This window comes from Scylla paramamosain, chromosome 42 (genome assembly GCF_035594125.1).
Source record: "Scylla paramamosain isolate STU-SP2022 chromosome 42, ASM3559412v1, whole genome shotgun sequence".
NCBI lineage: Eukaryota > Metazoa > Arthropoda > Malacostraca > Decapoda > Portunidae > Scylla > Scylla paramamosain.
In genome coordinates this window covers 4,788,442-4,807,739 of record NC_087192.1, presented here as the reverse complement: position 1 = coordinate 4,807,739, position 19,298 = coordinate 4,788,442, and the positions used below count along the sequence as shown (strand labels likewise).

Below are 19,298 nucleotides of genomic sequence, written 5' to 3'. Positions count from 1 at the left end.
TAAAACTATGATTGACAGGACTTAAGTAAGAAAAACTGAACCAAACGAGGATGACGAAAAATCCTGTTAGTCTAAAGGGAGACAGAAAGGAGGAGAAAAATCCTGAGTCATAAAACAAGCGATATGGAAACACACAAAATCTCTGTTAGTGACGGAGGTCAGGAAAGGCACGGTAGGAAGAGGACAGGGGAGGGAGGAAAAAAGGGGAGCAGCATGGAGCAGGGAAATGCCAGTTCAAAATGTATATAGAAAAGGAGGAAAAAGAGCCTCCCACTGAAAAGAGCACAAGGAGTAAGTATTGGTAAGGGCAAGGGTTGAGTCGAGCGCCTCAACTAACAAAGGAAAGCCATGCAAAAATGGTGCCAAAATTGTCCACCATACGCAAAAAACACAGACGGTATATGTAGTATAGATATGGACTAACACCTAAACTATAGCTTGGGGCATGCGGAATACAACTTTACCAGGTTCCTCCTCGAGCCCTGAAACATTGGAGAGAAAATGTGAGATCAGCTTTTGGCATGACATGAAAAAGAGGGGGTCGGGGGAATGCACTTAAGGGGGGAGGGCTGAGTGTGTGTGTATGTGTGTGTGTGTGTGTGTGTGTGTGTGTGTGTGTGTGTGTGTGTGTGTGTGTGTGTGTGTGTGTGTGTGTGTGTGTGTATTAGAGAGAGAGAGAGAGAGAGAGAGAGAGAGAGAGAGAGAGAGAGAGAGAGAGAGAGAGAGAGAGAGAGAGAGAGAGAGAGAGAGAGAGAGAGAGAGAGAGAGAGAGAGAGAGAGAGAGAGAGAGAGAGAGAGAGAGAGAGAGAGAGAGAGAGAGAGAGAGAGAGCGCTAAATTTTCCAAGAGTAAAGTGTCTGCTTCCAGCATTTTAGAAATCCACCTCCGTTCATCTCCTCGACTTCCTGCACCATCACACATGCACGTACGCACGCACGCACGCGCACACAAACACACACACACACACACACACACACACACACACACACACACACACACACACACACACACACACGAGACGGAAGACAACATTCATAGCAAGGAAGACAAACAGAGAGACAGAAAGAAAAGTGACTAACAGAGGGATAGATGCTTCGCACGCACACACTCACGCAAGCACGGACGCTCATACGCAACCACACACACACACACACACACACACACACACACACACACACACACACACACACACACACACACACACACACACACACACACACACACACATACACACACACACAGACACTGTGATGTACGGAGGTGGCAAAACTTCAACGATGGAAGATATTTATTTGTCAATATTTAACTTATTTATTGTAAAAGTTTGTAGTAAGGGAGCGGAGAGGGCCATGGAGGCTAGGCCGTCTGTGAAGCGCTCCTCTGAAAGGCGAGAAGATTAAAGTAAAGGAAGAGAGTCATCTCGTCCTTAAGGACTTAGAAGCTGAGGATTACTCTGGGAGGGACGGATGAGAGAGAGAGGAAGCAAGAGGAAGTGAGGGAGTGAGAAAGTGAGAGAGTGAGTGAGTCTCCTTCTAGCCGAGAGGTTTCGCTCAGCCAGAGGGAGAGAAGGTCAAGCAGAACTCGTCTCAGTTTTGAGGGTGGAGTTCTCAGGGACTCACTAAGGTGGTGAGGGTGTAACACTAATCTAGTCTAGACTTACACAAAACTGTCTCCCTGCTGATGGAGGAAAGGTGAGTCAAATATTGGCATCGGGAAGTTTAAATATATATATACGAGGAAGTAAAGGCAGAGATCTCGTGTGTTGAGGAGAGGACCAGAATTAAGCCAAGGTGAGTGCCGGGGGATGGGGGCTCCGCCACGCGGTGGGGGGCGTGACTGCCGAGGAGGAGGGAGCGTGGGTGGGGGGCGAAGGAGGGGCCAGCTTCCGCGCCGCCACAGTAGAGCCCCACCACCCGTGATACCTCGGCGCCGGGGCCTTCGAGGTACATTCCCGTGGGAGGAAAAAGCAAAGGGCGAGACAAAATAAGACAAAACGATAAATATACAAAGACTCTACAGGTACAGCATCGATCCCTTGCGGGAGCGCGAGGGTTGGTGCAGACAGACACATAAACCTTGAACACATCACTCGGGAGGGTGTGATAAGAATGGTATTGCTACAAGCACAAAAAGTATATAAAAATTTTGTTCATACACATATAGAGGGGAGAAAAAATTGAATTACGTCGATAAAAAGACAACAACTAAAAGTAGTGAACGTTTGGGAGGGACAAATAACAACACATACAGAGACGTTAAAAAAGTGGAGGGAGTCTCATTACTACCGTGATGAGGGGAAGTAAAGAGACGAATTAGGAAGCAGACGAACCCGACACACGACTCTGAAAGCGAGGCATCCGCGCGAGGAAAGAGAGAGAGAGAGAGAGAGAGAGAGAGAGAGAGAGAGAGAGAGAGAGAGAGAGAGAGAGAGAGAGAGAGAGAGAGAGAGAGAGAGAGAGAGAGAGAGAGAGAGAGAGAGAGAGAGAGAGAGAGAGAGAGAGAGAGAGAGAGAGAGAGAGAGAGAGAGAGAGAGAGAGAGAGAGAGAGAGAGAGAGAGAGAGAGACCGAGGGGACACCTGAGATGTAACAATGATGCAGCAACATTGCAACACATGGCGGCGGCGGGGCGGTGACGAGAGAACGAGGCCAACACTCAACGTGACTCACTGAACAAAGGCTGCGGGAGAACCTGAGACAATGACACTGTTTTCCTCTATTTCCTGAACATATATTTACCATGAGAGAGAGAGAGAGAGAGAGAGAGAGAGAGAGAGAGAGAGAGAGAGAGAGAGAGAGAGAGAGAGAGAGAGAGAGAGAGAGAGAGAGAGAGAGAGAGAGAGAGAGAGAGAGAGAGAGAATATGACTAAATAACCCAGCAATATCGATCCCTGTATATCGCAGTAGGAGCGTGACGTAGGCTGAGGCGAAATGAATCTTTCTCTTCACACAAACCACAACACACTCCTCTCAGGACGACCTGGTGTAGAGCTGACGACCACCCGATTACCTGATCATCACGACCTTAACGACAGCTAAGGTTGCTATTTCTGCGGGTCCAGCAGTTATTATCTCCTTGGCCTGTAATTTACGTAATGCCTGTGGCTGTGCCTCACTCAGCCACCCTCATCTTCACTTGCATCGATCTCACACGCACAAACTTTCTCAGTGGGGAAGGAACGAGGGAAGAAAGAAATTAGCTTCATTAGACTGGCTGTGTGATCCTCTCTCTCTCTCTCTCTCTCTCTCTCTCTCTCTCTCTCTCTCTCTCTCTCTCTCTCTCTCTCTCTCTCTCTCTCTCTCTCTCTCTCTCTCTCTGTCTCTGTCTCTCTCTCTCTCTCTGTCAGTACTATGGGACTCTGATTTTTCACCACAAAGGACCGTAACCTGACGTCCCTATCTTAGCCTAAATGACGGCCGCCACCAAGCCATTTCTCCCTATTCGTTTTCTACCTCGATTTTTTCTTTAGAGAATCTACGGACGCCCTTCCCTAGCACCAGCCCTCGGTTCCTCAGTAATCATATATTTCAAGGCAGCACAAGGAACGGAATCCCACTCTAATTCAAGGCTGACAGTGACGTTTCAATTAACTTGTATAATCTCTCTCTCTCTCTCTCTCTCTCTCTCTCTCTCTCTCTCTCTCTCTCTCTCTCTCTCTCTCTCTCTCTCTCTCTCTCTCTCTCTCTCTCTCTCACTCTCTAGTCATTTAAATAAGTAACAGGACTATAAATACATCCATTAATTCAACACTAGTACGTAAGCTTAACTCGCCGGATTAGTAAGTTAAACACTCGTTGCAATCACCGTAGAGTTTTCCAGGTGAAGCGGACTCTGGCGCTCGCTGGGGTCGAAATATATATTTGATTGTCGAGATGCAGGCCGGTGTAATCGTGCACAAAAGTGTGGAGCGATGGATTAACGCTAATCCCGCCCTGTCCCTGATTGCATTCATGTCTCATTACTGCCGCTCGAATGATTTCCAATGAGGCGATGGAACTTGAATTTAATCGCATCAGAACCTAAGTAGGAAAGTAGAAAGAAAATACTTCTAAGCTTTAGTATTTAGTATAGTTGAGTTATTCAGCGTATGAATCTCTTCTTTAGTGTTCTAGTGGACGCGAGGTAAGATGAGGCTTTGTTACGGCACAACACTAACACCGTCACCACAGTATTTTCCTCAATGATTCTGAGCAACACTTCCACAGCAAACACTGATAAATTACCTGTTTTATCACACATATAAATCCATAGAGGTTATAAACACGCAATCTACTTATTAGGGAGTCAAGAGATCTTACTGTATGGATAAACTGTCGGGTAGAAGAGAAGCAAACTACCAGTGCCATTCATCTTCCTCTTTCTCTCATTCCTCCTGGGGCGTCGCAGCCAACAAGTGGAAATCAACAAGTCTGACGGATGATGGAAGGAAAAAAAAACTTGAATAAAAAGCTTGGCTCCTAAAAACGAGACAATAGCTCGGAAACATTAAATGACGGAAACGTGGAGTGATGTGGGAGAGAGAGAGAGAGAGAGAGAGAGAGAGAGAGAGAGAGAGAGAGAGAGAGAGAGAGAGAGAGAGAGAGAGAGAGAGAGAGAGAGAGAGAGAGAGAGAGAGAGAGAGAGAGAGAGAGAGAGAGAGAGAGAGAGAGAGAGAGAGAGAGAGAGAGAGAGAGAGAGAGAGAGAGAGCAATATCTTCTATCTCACTGATGGCTGCCAGCTCGACTCCTGAAGGCACCATGAGGAGCTGACACACAGAGAACCACGAGGAACAAAACTACAGTGATAGCTTGACGTATTTCACGGAGCCTCCTTATCTACTTTGCTTCATGGCTTTCTAGAGGGGAGTGCATACTAGAACACGCCTACTAGAACATCTACACAACACATAACGTCCTTTCTCTTATTCCATTTCGTCATGTTTTTCATTACTATTATTACCATCATTACTGACTGTATCATTTCTCGTTCTCTCTTACTAGCGATGAAAAATGAGAAAAAATTTAATCTTGGTTGAAAACAGAGGGAAAAAAGGGAGGCAAACAAAGACCCTAGATCCCAAGCTCCATGTAACACTGTGTAACGCCCATTGAGTTTTACGGGCGCAGTTTGGTCGCGGCGGCACACGAGGGAAGTGGGGCAGCGAGGAGCAACATCTGCTGCCTCCCTTTATTGGGGGAAATATAATATATGTTCACAGGGAGAATAAAACTGTCGAGGAGTGTGGCCGTTGATTGAAAAAAGGTTGGCTATTGTTGTCTGCCTTCGAGTCTGTCGTTTTTTATTGCTATTTAAGGGAAGAGGATATCATTTTCTGCTACCTATACATCAATTTATCGACAGAACTATCGATACTATTTTTTATCATCTATTCATCTACGCTCATCCATCAACTAGTGCGTATCTTTCCATCTGACTGTGCTGGGTGGGCCGGCCAGCGCTCAGCCTCGGCGAAGGGCGGACCGGGGCGTGTGTCTCGAGGTATTACTTTCCCACTCACTAGTTTCCATAAAATCAAATATAAAGCGATGATGCAACTAATGGCAACCCAACGGACCACAGAAAGCCTAACCCCGAGGAGCCTATTACTCGTGGCGTCAGGTGCACCTTTCTTCCTTCCTTTCAGTGGATGATATACGGCAGCCGCGGCCGCCCCACCTCGCCCCGGACCGCATCGCCGAGCATCGAGCGGCCCACCTCGGCCCTGGCGCTGATACCATCCACTAAAATTTATGGTCGCCCGTCCAGGACACTGACTGAGCGCCTCATACATAAAGGGATTTCAATAAGCAGCCCAGGGTCTCAAAGAAATGTTCAGGTCTTCTTCAGCCGTCCCCGGTGCAGGTGAGAGGCTTCCTGACCTATATCTTGAGGTCTTCATCAGCTCTCCATTCATGACTCAATGAATACATAAACGTGAGCCTCATATTCACCACCGCCACGACCGCTGTTGACTGCTGACGCTGAAGAATCTATAGCAGGGACGGCAGTGGGAGCGGGAGCTGTATAAAAAGCTGCTGCGGTGGCGGTGGTGGTGGCTGTGGTGGCTCGGGCGGCGGCAGTAGCAACAGCAGTAGCAGCAGCAGGAGCAGCAACAGCAGCGGTAGCAGGAGTAATAGCAGCGGCGTCGGCGGTGGCGGCGGTGGCCTGAACTCACAACAGCGACCTGAACTCACCGTCATGGAGCGGGTCGATGGTGTGGATCATCAGCTGCAGGAGTCCGTGCCTGAACTTGGTGCCGGGGTGGAGGACGGCGGCCGAGGCGCGTCGCCCCCCTGCTGGGCTGGCTGGGGGCCCGCCGCGTGCTGCATCACGGGAGAGAACACATACGTTAGTCATGAGCGCCGTCCGGAGGGTGGGCGTGGATACAAGATAAGAGGATGTCAGTGTTGTAATGCTGTGATAGGCAGCGCCTGGCCGGGTGAAGGGAGGTGTTGGTGGAGGGGCTGAAGGAGGAGGGGAAGGAAGGGCCTTTGAGAGCAGACCTTAAATTATGGACGACGGAGCGACGCCTCAAGCTGGTGCCGCCGCCTGGAGGAGCCGCACCAAACATGCAAACATTCTGCTTGAGTAAATACATGAACGTGGAGGGAAGGCCTCGCGTAGGTGATTCCTTGATGACATTCTGATGAGGCAGGAAGGACGTGCGAGCGTAGAGTGAGGTGAGTTATGACGCGGAAAGAAGATGGATTTGGCGTGGAAGTGCTCACCATCTCTCTCTCTCTCTCTCTCTCTCTCTCTCTCTCTCTCTCTCTCTCTCTCTCTCTCTCTCTCTCTCTCTCTCTCCTCCCTCTCTCTCTCCCTCCCTCTCACATACACACACCATTAAGCGCAAAATATACACGGCCATTAACGATACGAATCTCCAGAAATATTATCATGGCGGGAAAATGTTTGTGCGGTAGAGGAGGAAGCGAGGACGCGGGTGGTAGTGGTGGTGGTGGTGCTATCGGTGGCTGCGATGGCTGCGAGGGAGAGAGAAGAGGAGGGGAGGACATGTAAGTGGTCCAGGGGCGGCAGTATACACGTCCTGATGTCTGCAAAAGCTCTCTTGCAGTACAATGAAGGAGAGGAGGAAAGGAAGGCAGGAACGATGAAGGATGGAAGGAGAAAGTGTGTGTATGTGGTGTGTGTGTGTGTGTGTGTGTGTGTGTGTTTGTGTCTCTCTCTCTCTCTCTCTCTCTCTCTCTCTCTCTCTCTCTCTCTCTCTCTCTCTCTCTCTCTCTCTCTTTCTATTTCCGTTTCTCCTTCTCACTTTCTCTGCCATAAGAAAGAAAAAGGCGACCAGGAAAAAAAGTATGGTACAGATTCCTTCTTTACTACACACTACTACCACCACCACCACCACCACCACCACCACCATCACCTCCACCACACATCCTTCACACACGCGAACACATCCCAACCACACGCACACCACGCACGCCACAACCACAGTACCACTAGCACCGCCACAACGCAACCATCCACGATCTTCACCACCATTACCACAACAATCACGCAATGCCTCGCTACTACCACCACCACCGCCACCACCATCAGCACCACTACTGTCTTTATGTTTCTCCCTGTAGCCGCGGACACGAAACACGCCACAACACCACTAATAAACATCAAACTACATTATTACGCCATAAGGTGCGAAACTGCTGCCGATATAGCGTTCACACACACACACACACACACACACACACACACACACACACACACACACACACACACACACACACACACACACACACACACACACACACACACACACACACACACACACACACATATTTGAAGGAAATGAGTCCGGGAGAGAGAGAGAGAGAGAGAGAGAGAGAGAGAGAGAGAGAGAGAGAGAGAGAGAGAGAGAGAGAGAGAGAGAGAGAGAGAGAGAGAGAGAGAGAGAGAGAGAGAGAGAGAGAGAGAGAGGTTAGGGCGGCGAGATAATGATGATAAAGCTGTGAAGGAAGGCAAGTTTTATGGGACCTTTGAGTATGCACGCGCGCGCACACACACACACACACACACACACACACACACACACACACACACACACAACGAGTATCTCCGCTAACACACCTTGCTCTGAATTCGTACAAAAAAATCTGACGTTTTGATCCTTTTCTATTTACGTATTTTAGTTTCGAGTGTGTTTACATTTTAACTTTGATCACCACCGCCACCATCATCACCTTCACCACCACCAGCATTACCATTGCTTCTAGTACCACCACTTCTAGTACCACTACAACTTGTATCCTTTCTACAACCACTATCACCACCTTTATTATAATCATCAGTACCACCAATACCACCACTTCTTAAGAAATCATTATTACATTCAGAGCTTCCACCAACAATTCCCTCACACACAGACAGACACACACACACTCCTACTACTATTCACTCTCAGCAAAGATTGACCCATTGATCTTCCCTCAGGCTGCCACCAAGGCCTCGGGAATCACAGTTACTCACCACCTAGGCCTATTCTAACGTCCCTGACCAGCCCTTCATTTCCACCCTCACCGCATCGATCCCTCCTCCCACGCCACACTGACCTACTCTCTCTGTAAGAGCTGGGCCATATTCATCTTTTACTTACTGTGAATTTTTTTTTCTGGGACGTGTGACCTCAGCTATTACACGTCACGAGACTAAGAGTGAGGCAATCAATACATCACTTTGTTCTGGTTCGGAAAGGTGTGATTTTCTTCCGGTGATTTTTATGTGTTCTCCGTATCCGATACCATGTACTTTTCGGTGTAGTTTTACATTATTCACGTACTCTAAATAAGAGAATCATTCAGTCAATAGGTTTTGGTTTGCTTCGGTTAAGTACGATTTTGGTTCGCTGTGGCATGACTTTCCTGGCGGTCATTGTGTGTTGCAGGTATCCAGTGTTATGTACCCTTCGCCCAAGCTTTCTGTTATTTACGTTAATTAAATAAGTCAAGTGAATATAATAAGTGAATCCATCTATCAGCCTCGTTTTACTCTGTCGAACCACGATTTTCTTCTCCGTGTCTAACATTGTCGTGTTTTTTTTTTTTTCTAAGTTTCAGATTATTAACTTAATAAACAAATCGCTATGGCAACCTTAGTGACATAGCTTAGTTGGCTTGGTGCTTGAAACTTTAATTTTATTTCAATTAATTTATCTTTGGTGAAATCGCTACACTCCGCTACCATCATAAACATACACTCATTGTCCTCTTCGTTTTCTTCGTCTCCTTTACCTAACAAATACACGCCTTTGCACTAACAGCAGCGGGAATGAGTGTCTTTCACAACCAGCCACACAGACACAGGCCAATCATACGAAACTGAACACCGCAAGAACACTCCATCTGTCCTGCGCGATACCATCTGTTCCTTTTATTACGTGAGGGACAAAGGAACCATCTAGACTCAGCACCTTCGTATAAGGACCTGAACAGTTAAACCGAATAAACCACACACACACACACACACACACACACACACACACACACACACACACAAACACAAAGAAAAAAACACTAGTCAACTAGGAGCCTATCAAAGAAAGTGACGCTTAATTAAAATAAAAATATGTCTGATTGAGGAAAAAAAAAAAAAAAATCAGTTCTATAAGATTAACTGACACTGATGTGGTTTACTGCGGGTGATACTTAGTAGTACAAATGCTTTTACGCCCAACTGATCAGGCCTAGTAATGCCTTATGGAATGTGCAAGTAGTGACGAGCAGTGATAAGAATAAAAAAAAAAGACACTGAACTACACAAACATTGATAACAAGTTAGAATAATAGGCACTGAACACACACACACACACACACACACACACACACACACACACACACACACACACACACAGCGATAAAGAAACTTGTGTTGGTTTTTTGTTACGAATTCTGACCACACGCGAGAAAAGGATGTCATTAGGAAGCAGATTATCAGACACACGCCCCGCTGCTGCCTTGGCCACCATTCCATAAGGACCAAAAACGCACTGAAGACACGACGATAATCCACCAAATCTGCTCCGTTATAGGTCTTGTCCCATTTTTATATAAGTACAAAGTTTAAGGGACTTTTTTTCCCAGCCTTTTCTGAAGCGAGAGACGGAATCCTAAATCTCCTTCGTATAAAAATGTATAGGGTTACGAAACGCCAAACCGAACCGAACCGACCGTCTATAACGTACTTAGGATTAAACTCTACAAAAAAAAAAAAAAAAAAAAAAACTCTCTAGACGACGCATCTACTTTGGTTATGATTAAACGGGACGGGACTGAAGGCGATTCGATTCGATATGTCGCCGATAGATTCTGAATGGTAATATGTGAAGATTAAACTACGTTATTGCGAGGCCGTAAAGTTGGGCGGCACACTTGAGTAATTGGATGAGCAGGGCGACGCGCAGCTTTATCCCTTGATCAGCCGAGAGAGACGAGGCTGACGACGCGTTTTCTTTTGTAGTTTTCTGTGCATAAAAATTCCAATATTTGTCCTCCTTTGGCAAACACGATGCCCTTCCTCGCTCTCTTCCCTCGCGGCGTTTACGGGAGCAGGAGGAGGAGGAGGAGGAGGAGGAGGAGGAGGAGGAAGAGGAGGAGGAGGAGGAGGAGGAGGAGGAGGAGAAGGAGGAGAAGGAGGAGGAGGAGGAGTAATAACGCTGGGAGTAATAGTAGTAGTAGCAGGAATTGTAGCATTTAAGAGGAGGAGGAAGAGAACATGGAGGTAAGGGTTAAGGTGAGTCTCTCTCTCTCTCTCTCTCTCTCTCTCTCTCTCTCTCTCTCTCTCTCTCTCTCTCTCTCTCTCTCTCTCTCTCTCTCTCTCTCTCTCTCTCTCTCTCTCTCTCTCTCTCTCTCTCTCTCTCTCTCTCTCTCTCTCTCTCTCTCTCTCTCTCTCTCTCTCTCTCTCTCTCTCTCTCTCTCTCTCTCTCTCTCTCTCTCTCTCTCTCTCTCTCTCCACTACCTTGCCCCTAGTGACCCTTGACATAATGATCCTATTCCTACAGCCTTCCATAATGACCTTCCCATTATAGACGCCCTTTCCCCTACTGGCCTGACCTGACCTGACGACCCTCACCTACTGACCTCCTTCCTTTGACCCTCCTGAGCCTACGACCGGACATCGGGAAAAACATGATTAGACACAAGAGGTGGATCCATACAGTCCACAGAAAGAGTACTAACAAAAGGGTAGATTCGTGGCCCCGAGGAGGACGTGAGGAGGCCTAGGGGCATAATTACGCCTACGCGGCCTAAGTACGGGGAAGGGGTGGAGGTGGAAGGCTGGGATGGGAAGGGAAGGGAGAGAAGGTGGGCCTAACGAGAGAGTAAATGTTGTCATAATCAGAGAATCCTTGAAAGAGAGAGAAGAGTACGTGGGAGGAAGAGGTGGAAGAAGTGGAGGAGGAGGAGGAGGAGGAGGAGGAAGCGTGTACTTCGTAAATTATTCACACGAGGAAATCCTTAAAAAAAAAAATGTGGAAGGTTTAAATGGAAAACTCAAACGCAGAATTTTGAGGCTTTATCCTCGGCGTGAGGCGGAGAGGAGCGTGCGAGCATGTGGGCGTGCGGGCATGTGGGCTGCTAAAAGGGCTGGGCTTTCACTTCCTGCAGGCTGATGGAACGTTGAGGGCATGTTGGGGTGTAGGGGGCGTGGCTACATTCCCCCTCCCCCCAAACGGCTGAGGGGCGCCGCTAGGAGCAAATATTAACTTTTTCAGAGGATTTTTGTCATTCCGTAAACTCGCCGTCGTGTCGTGTTGGGCCTTTTATTTTTTTGTTTCATTCTGTCCTGTTTGTTCTAAAGTATCCTTTCCTTCCCTTCATGCCCTTAGTTTTTAAGTATCCTTCTATTCACTCATACTGTCTACGTTTCATTCTATGTTATTTCTTTGTAATTATCGTTCTTCTCTCTTACTTTTTTTGGGGGTTGTTTCATATTATTTTTTTTATCTTAATTATCATTCTCTTCCCTTTATCCTCTTGCTTTTTTTCTTCTCTCTTTATATCTGCTTTTTTTTGAGTTAGCGTTGCGTTCTTTTGTCCTCGAGTAGCTTTCTCTTTCCTTTATCTCCTGTTTTTTTTTCTCTCCATCTTTTATTTCCTTACTGATGTTGCATTCCTTATAACGTCATCATTCCTTCCTTTACTATCCTCCCTACAACATTTTGAACCATTCTCATTTTTCGTCCTCTCCTTCTACTCTTCTTCCTATTAGTACTACATCTTTCTCTATAGCATTCTCATTTCTTCCCCTTATCTCTCAATCCTCTTCTTTCTTTTACTCCTTATATCCTTGTCTACCTCTATACTCTTTCTCTGTAATGCTCTCTTTTCTTAACCCCTTCCTCGTCCACCACGACTGCCTCCTCCTTCTCTTCCTCCTCCTCCTCCTCCTCCTCCTCCAGGTCGTTAGTGAGCACACCATAGCGAGGCGGCCCCGAGGGAGGAGCACTAGTGTTGAAAGAAACGGCAGGTATTGTCACACGTAATGCCTTACTAAATAGGAATGTGAAATGGCTCCTTTAGAAACTCGTACTATTTCATTATGTATCACCGCCTCGTCCTTGCCCTTCTCACGCGCCCTCTAACTCCACCCTCGAGTCAAGATCTTACTAGTGTCGCCTCCTCGTAGACCTCTTGTATAATTTAGTGTTCCACCTAGGCCTCAGACTCCTCTCATAAGTAAGTACCATGTCAAGCCCACTCACTTCTTACCCCCTTTTTCTCTCTCATAATAAGGTATTGAATTGAATCTCTTAAACTCATTTGTACTCCTCATTAACCTTTCCTACTTCACTCTAGCCTAGCTTGTTCTTCTTGGTCAATAAGTCTCGCCTTCTTTCTTGACTTCTAATGCTGCTGCTTCCTTCCCGGATCCTCACTACTAATACTGCCATCACCGTGACCATCTCGCGTTTTCTACTTGAAATTTCGTCGTCTCTTCTAGTTGTTTCTGTCCCATGCATCTCCTCCGTGACTCTCATCCTTTGTAGTTTCATCCCTCCATCTCACTCTTACTCTTCCCCTCGATCTTCTTCCCTCAACTGGTTTTCTACTTTGGGTTTTTACTAAATTCCTCCGTTTTTTGTTGCTAAGATTTAAGGTGGATACCAAAACTAGCACAACGCTCGCTCTTTCTTCGTTTGCTCTCCTCATACTTTAGATGTGTGTGTGTGTGTGTGTGTGTGTGTGTGTGTGTGTGTGTGTGTGTGTGTGTGTGTGTGTGTGTGTGTGTGTGCGCTTTGACCGGCCAAGGAAATTGCACTTACCTGCCTCTGAATACCTGTGTGTGTGTGTGTGTGTGTGTGTGTGTGTGTGTGTGTGTGTGTGTGTGTGTGTGTGTGTGTGTGTGTGTGTGTGTGTGTGTGTGTGTGTGTGTATAAGTCGGTTAGGAAGAGAGGGAGAGGTGACGAAAGCTATGGAGGAAATGTGAAACAAAGTGTGACAAATTTAGTATACAAAGAGTGAAGTAAGATCAAATATTAATGTGCCTTAAAGATTACTGCTTCCTTAGGTTACTGTCGCCTTAACATTACGATCAAGACAGCAGTGAATCGCCTCCGCCATGCGCCCCCCTGAGGATGCAATGCAATGCTGAGAGGGGGAGGAGGGAGTGCCGGCTCGCGTAGGCATTGCTAACTAAACCATTCCAATAATAATAATAATAATAATAATAATAATAATAATAATAATAATAATGACAAGTAAAAAAAAAAAAAAAACAGGCAGAAAAGTAAAAGATAAGGAAAGCTGATTTGCAGCGTACTAAATATAAACCGACTTTCATTCTTCATTCTCGTGTACGAAAAATATCTAGCATAACCCGATAAGGAATAAGACTTTTTTTTCTTTTTTTTTTTAGCATCTGTGTGGACTACTGCAAGGAAGCCAAGCATAAGACAGTCATATAAGCCTTCAACCTTCAGACACAAGGCAGAGTGCGAGCTGTGAGTCCCGGCAGCCCAATCATTCAAGCTTACTCCCTCAAAACATAGCTCATCTTCAGCCATTCCTGAGCAAGGGGACGGAAAACAAGTGCCTGCTCCGACTAAAAACAACCCCAGGGGAACCTCAGGGGAAAGGGAGGGGCAGGAAGGGGTTGGAGAGGTTGGGGGACTTAAGGGAGGGGTCGCTATCAGTCCCCACCAGCAGCAGGAAGTCTTTGGGAGGCTTTCTCTAGTACTGGTGAGGCGGAGGCGGCACAAGACCAAGCAAAGGAGGAGGAGGAGGAGGAGGAGGAGGAGGAGGAGGAGGAGGAGGAAGAGAGAAAGTGTCGGGAAAGTGATGGAGAAATAGCTGAGAGTTTAAGTCTGGAATGTTAAAAATATGAGGGAAAGTGGAGGTAAGGGATAATAGTGAGGAAGTGTGTGTGTGTGTGTGTGTGTGTGTGTGTGTGTGTGTGTGTGTGTGTGTGTGTGTGTGTGTGTGTGTGTGTGTGTGTGTGTGTGTGTGTGTGTGTGTGTGTGTGTGTGTGTGTGTGTGTGTGTGTGTGTGTGTGTGTGTGTGTGTGAGGACTGAAGAGACGAATGAGAAGACAGAAAAGAAGACATGGAAAGCGAAAGAAACAAAGGACAGTGTGAAGAGAGAAAAAAAGAGAGACGAAAGAAGAAAGAAACAGATGAAAGAACGAAAAGAGTAGAGGGAGGGAGGGATGGACGGAATGTAAAAGAAAAGGGAGAAGGGAGGAGGAGGGGAGCAAGACAAGCAGTCCAAAATCGCCTTAGTTAAGCATGCAGGGCGAGGCTGGACAAGCAAAGCAGAAACAACGCTCGAGGACGTGAGGAAACCAAAAACTCAAAGAAAAAGAACTAAAAGAATTATAAGAAATAGAAGAATGGACACGTGAATGGGAGGTGGAATGGGAAATGGACTAAGAAGGGAGGGATGAGGAGTACAAAGAAGAGTAAAAATGATAAAGATTGTAAAAGTGAGAGTTAACTGGGATATGGGGAGAGATGGGGAGAGTGTGAAGAGGGGAGACAGGAGTGGGGTGGGACAGGGGTGTTGTGAGAGGTCAGATTGGGTGTTTCATATCAGGAAATCAAGCAGCCTGCACCCTTTCCTCCTCCTCCTTCTCTTCTTCCTCCTCCTCCTCTTCCTCCTTCTCCTCCTCCGCCTCCTCCTCCCCTCATCACATGCTTAGGGAAGGAGGGGGAGGGAATCTACCCTATTAGGCAAGCACTGCAAGAAGTTGCAAAAGTTGTCAACAGACGGAAATAAATCTTTGTTTTCTAATAAAATGCAATTAGTCAATCAATGCACCTCCATATTGGAAATGAGAATAAATGGTAATAATAAGAATACGTAATGGTGGAATTAATGATAAATGATAATGATAATAATAATAATAATAATAATAATAATAATAATAATAATAATAATAATAATAATAATAATGATAATAATAATAATAATAATAATAATAATAACAATGAAATTAATAGTTTTGTGAGAGTAATAAATCAAAAGAAATTAATGAAATATACTACAGGCAATTTTAATAACAATAAAAAGTAAGTAATATCGAAAGATTACTAATTAACAGAAAATGATTAGAGCAAAAAACAAAACAAAACGAGCAATAATAATAATAATAATAATAATAATAATAATAATAATAATAATAATAATAATAATAAATAATAATGAATTCACAGTAGCAACATCAACCCTTCCCGCCAAACGAGCATTATTCATTCATTCATTCATTGCAGTCCCAGGATAATGCAGTGAAGGGAATGAAAGAATGAAAAAGAAAGAAAAAAAAAGTTATGTATTAAAATAAAGATATGGAAGATGCGATTTCAAGGCCAAAAAAAAAAAATAAATAAATAAATAAATAAATAAAATAAATAAATAAATAAAAAAATAGAAAAAAATAGCGAGCAGCATCAAGGCAAACATTTGGCACCAATAATAATAATAATAATAATAATAATAATAATAATAATAATAATAATAATAATAATAATAATAATAATAATAAATTTCAGTCTATTAATAACTCCTATGTAACAGAATAAATGTGATGCAGAGGAGGACAAGACGACCAATAATAATAATAATAATAATAATAATAATAATAATAATAATAATAATAATAATAGTAATAATAACAATGCAATAAAAACCCCTCGTGGTAAATTTGGTGGCGATTAAGGAAGGTGGTTGGAGGTGGTGGTGATGGTGGTGGTGGTGGTGGTGGTGGTGGTAGTAATAGTAGTAGTAGTAAGCGGAGGAGAAAGAAAAAGGAAAATGACTAAGAGAAAAAAAAGATAGGCACAGAAAAAAAAGAAGCAAAGATAAATTAATTAAGGAAAAGAGGAAGGGAAAGGAGAAACAACAACAGCAAAAAAAAACTAGTGAGAATGAAGTTAAGAAGAGAAAGATGAAGGAAATATGAAAACGAAGGAGAAAAAAAGAAGGGTGAAGAAATTGAATACAAGAAGAAAACAGAAGAGACGAAGGGAAAGAAAGAAAGAAGGGAGGGAAAAGAGAAGGAAGAGGAATGTGAGGAAAATACGAAACGGAATTAAAGTAAGAAGAGCTGAAGAAAAAAACAAAGAGGAAAGAGGAAAGACAAACAAGGCTGGAGGTTAGAGGCAGGAAGCGGTGAGTAAGTGAGAGGGAGAGGCTGAATGAGGTGAGGGGTGAGGGGTGAGGCTGGAGGTTAGAGTGAGAGTGACAGGGATAGTTTGAGTGAGGGGTGAGGGGTGAGGGGTGAGGGGCGAGGGGTGGTGGTGTAATAGTAATGCTTGAACGAGAACTAAGAGTAAACAAGAACTAAGAGGTCAAGAGGGAGGAGCACTGCTGTTGGGTGCATTGCGTCATGCCTGGACAGAAGGTGCACCTCCCGACTCACCAAGGTCTGGGCGGCGTTTTGGTGCTGCAAATACAATGGTCGTTAGTGTTAGGACGGCGAGGGACACAGCAAGACCTCACCACCATACACACACACGCACACACACGCACAGACACACACACAGACACACACATACATAGAAACTTACATCTACTTACTCTTAAGAGATACAAATAGTTATTTTTTTTTCTCTTTTCTTAATCCTTTGACTGCTAATGACTTCTTACTTCATTTGAATAAGGCTAGATATTTACGAAGGCAAAATATAGCAACAGGCAATGGCAGATTTAAATTACTCCATTATTTGCTCTCTTTCTTGTCGCTAGTGTGTTTTGAATTTAAACTCTAAATCTGTTACTCAACATTCTATTTAACTTGACAAGAATTCATAGCAGTCAAAGAATCAAGGCAATTAAGAAAGTTAGTTAATATTTTATAGCAAGAAATCTACATTTAAAGGTTCTACAATTAAAGTGTCAAAACTACATTTACTACTACAGTGATTGGAAATATAGGAAGTTGATTATATTTCTTAAAGAAGTTGGATAAAGTAAGAGAGAGAGAGAGAGAGAGAGAGAGAGAGAGAGAGAGAGAGAGAGAGAGAGAGAGAGAGAGAGAGAGAGAGAGAGAGAGAGAGAGAGAGAGAGAGAGAGAGAGAGAGAGAGAGAGAGAGAGAGAGAGAGAGAGAGAGAGAGAGAGAGAGAGAGAGAGAGAGAGAGAGAGAGAGAGAGAGAGAGAGAGAGAGAGAGAGAGAGAGAGAGAGAGAGAGAGAGAGAACCAACATAATATATAAAATAAGGCTTAATACAACTACTATTATATATATACAAGAGAGTTACACCTACACAAGGACGTGACAAAGAGAGGCAGGAAGAGGAGACTTGAGAAACCGTCACTTGGAGCACTCAAGACCTTCTCTAAAGCGTTCTTAAGGACACACGAAGAAAGAGAATGGATGAGAAAGCCGCACCAAGAATAATACAGCAGGGACACAGAGAGAGAGAGAGAGAGAGAGAGAGAGAGAGAGAGAGAGAGAGAGAGAGAGAGAGAGAGAGAGAGAGAGAGAGAGAGAGAGAGAGAGAGAGAGAGAGAGAGAGAGAGAGAGAGAGAGAGAGAGAGAGAGAGAGAGAGAGAGAGAGAGAGAGAGAGAGAGAGAGAGAGAGAGAGAGAGAGAGAGAGAGAGTAAACAGACAGACATAAACAGAGAAAGGAAGAAAAGTGCAGGAAACAATCACTCCAACAGCTACAACAACAACAACAACAACAACAACAACAACAACAACAACAACAACAGGTAGAGAAGTAAGGGTAGGGGGCAGCAAGGAGAGGTGGAGTAGTCATCAGTCAGGAGGAAATGAAACTAATGGGAAGCTTATGAGTATAATTATCTCTCATTAACCCCTGGAACCTAACGAAATAAAGCCCCGTGTGTGTGTGTGTGTGTGTGTGTGTGTGTGTGTTTACCTCGCTCCAACTTTATGTATGTGTGTGCGTGCACGATCAACAACAAAACAACAACTAAAAATCTGGCGTGTCTAAATTATTAACGGTATGATGATATATGTAAAGGTGTGTGTGTGTGTGTGTGTGTGTGTGTGTGTGTGTGTGTGTGTGTGTGTGTGTGTGCGTGTTGCGCAGCTCTTGGCAGACAGAAAAATACGCAGGATAACGAAATCAATATGATACAGACTCACGTGTATAAGACACAAACAAACAGACAGAAGCAGACAGACATTCAGACAGACAGCAAATTTGACAGACAAAAAGACGGACAGACAGAAGAACTAAGGACAGGTAAATATAAGTACAGAAATAGAGAGAGAGAGAGAGAGAGAGAGAGAGAGAGAGAGAGAGAGAGAGAGAGAGAGAGAGAGAGAGAGAGAGAGAGAGAGAGAGAGAGAGAGAGAGAGAGAGAGAGAGAGAGAGAGAGAGAGAGAGAGAGAGAGAGAGAGAGAGAGGACCAAAACAACACGAGACATACAGACACACAAACAGACAGACAGACTGACAGGCAACAAGACAAATCAAATCTTTCTCAGTAACAACCAACAATCACTGAACTGTCACAATTACCACCACCACCATCACCACCACCACCACCACCACCATCACCACCACCACTACCACCACCATAACGAATGTCAGCCATCACCAACATTCACAATCCTCAATTGCACACACACACACACAAACTAAAAAAATAACATATAATTTAGTAGGTGTAATTATAAGCATATAGATAATGTGGGTTGTAATTCTGTACTTCATCACTTGACCTCTCTCTCTCTCATATCTTTGCTTTCCTAGTTAGTCTGTCTGTCTGTCTCTGTTTCCCCGTCTACTAATGTCTGTGTCTTCATTTGTGTTTGGCAGTTCGAGTGTTTATCTATTAGTCTCTCTCTCTCTCTCTCTCTCTCTCTCTGTAGATATATTCATAAACACGAACCTC

The 19,298-nt window shown here is 44.7% G+C and overlaps 1 protein-coding gene across 22 annotated transcripts in view; it reads right to left on the bottom strand.

Annotated features, from left to right (window-relative positions):
* LOC135093175 (sodium/potassium/calcium exchanger Nckx30C-like) overlaps window positions 1-19,298 on the bottom strand; it is a 352,301-nt gene that overhangs the window by 31,389 nt on the left and 301,614 nt on the right. For 12 of the 22 annotated variants that reach the window (XR_010263241.1, XR_010263240.1, XR_010263243.1 and 9 more), the window contains 2 exons: window positions 16,850-16,873; window positions 6,172-6,300 (listed from right to left, as the gene is read on the bottom strand). Coding sequence is in view for 12 of the 22 variants with exons in the window: in XM_063992128.1 (XP_063848198.1) it covers window positions 6,202-6,300; window positions 16,850-16,873 (123 nt within the window). In the remaining 10 variants the exon portion in view is untranslated. Of the gene's footprint in view, window positions 1-464; window positions 483-6,171; window positions 6,301-16,849; window positions 16,874-19,298 lie in introns of all 22 variants that reach the window. The other 10 variants (XM_063992125.1, XM_063992116.1, XM_063992114.1 and 7 more) reach the window with 3 other exon arrangements.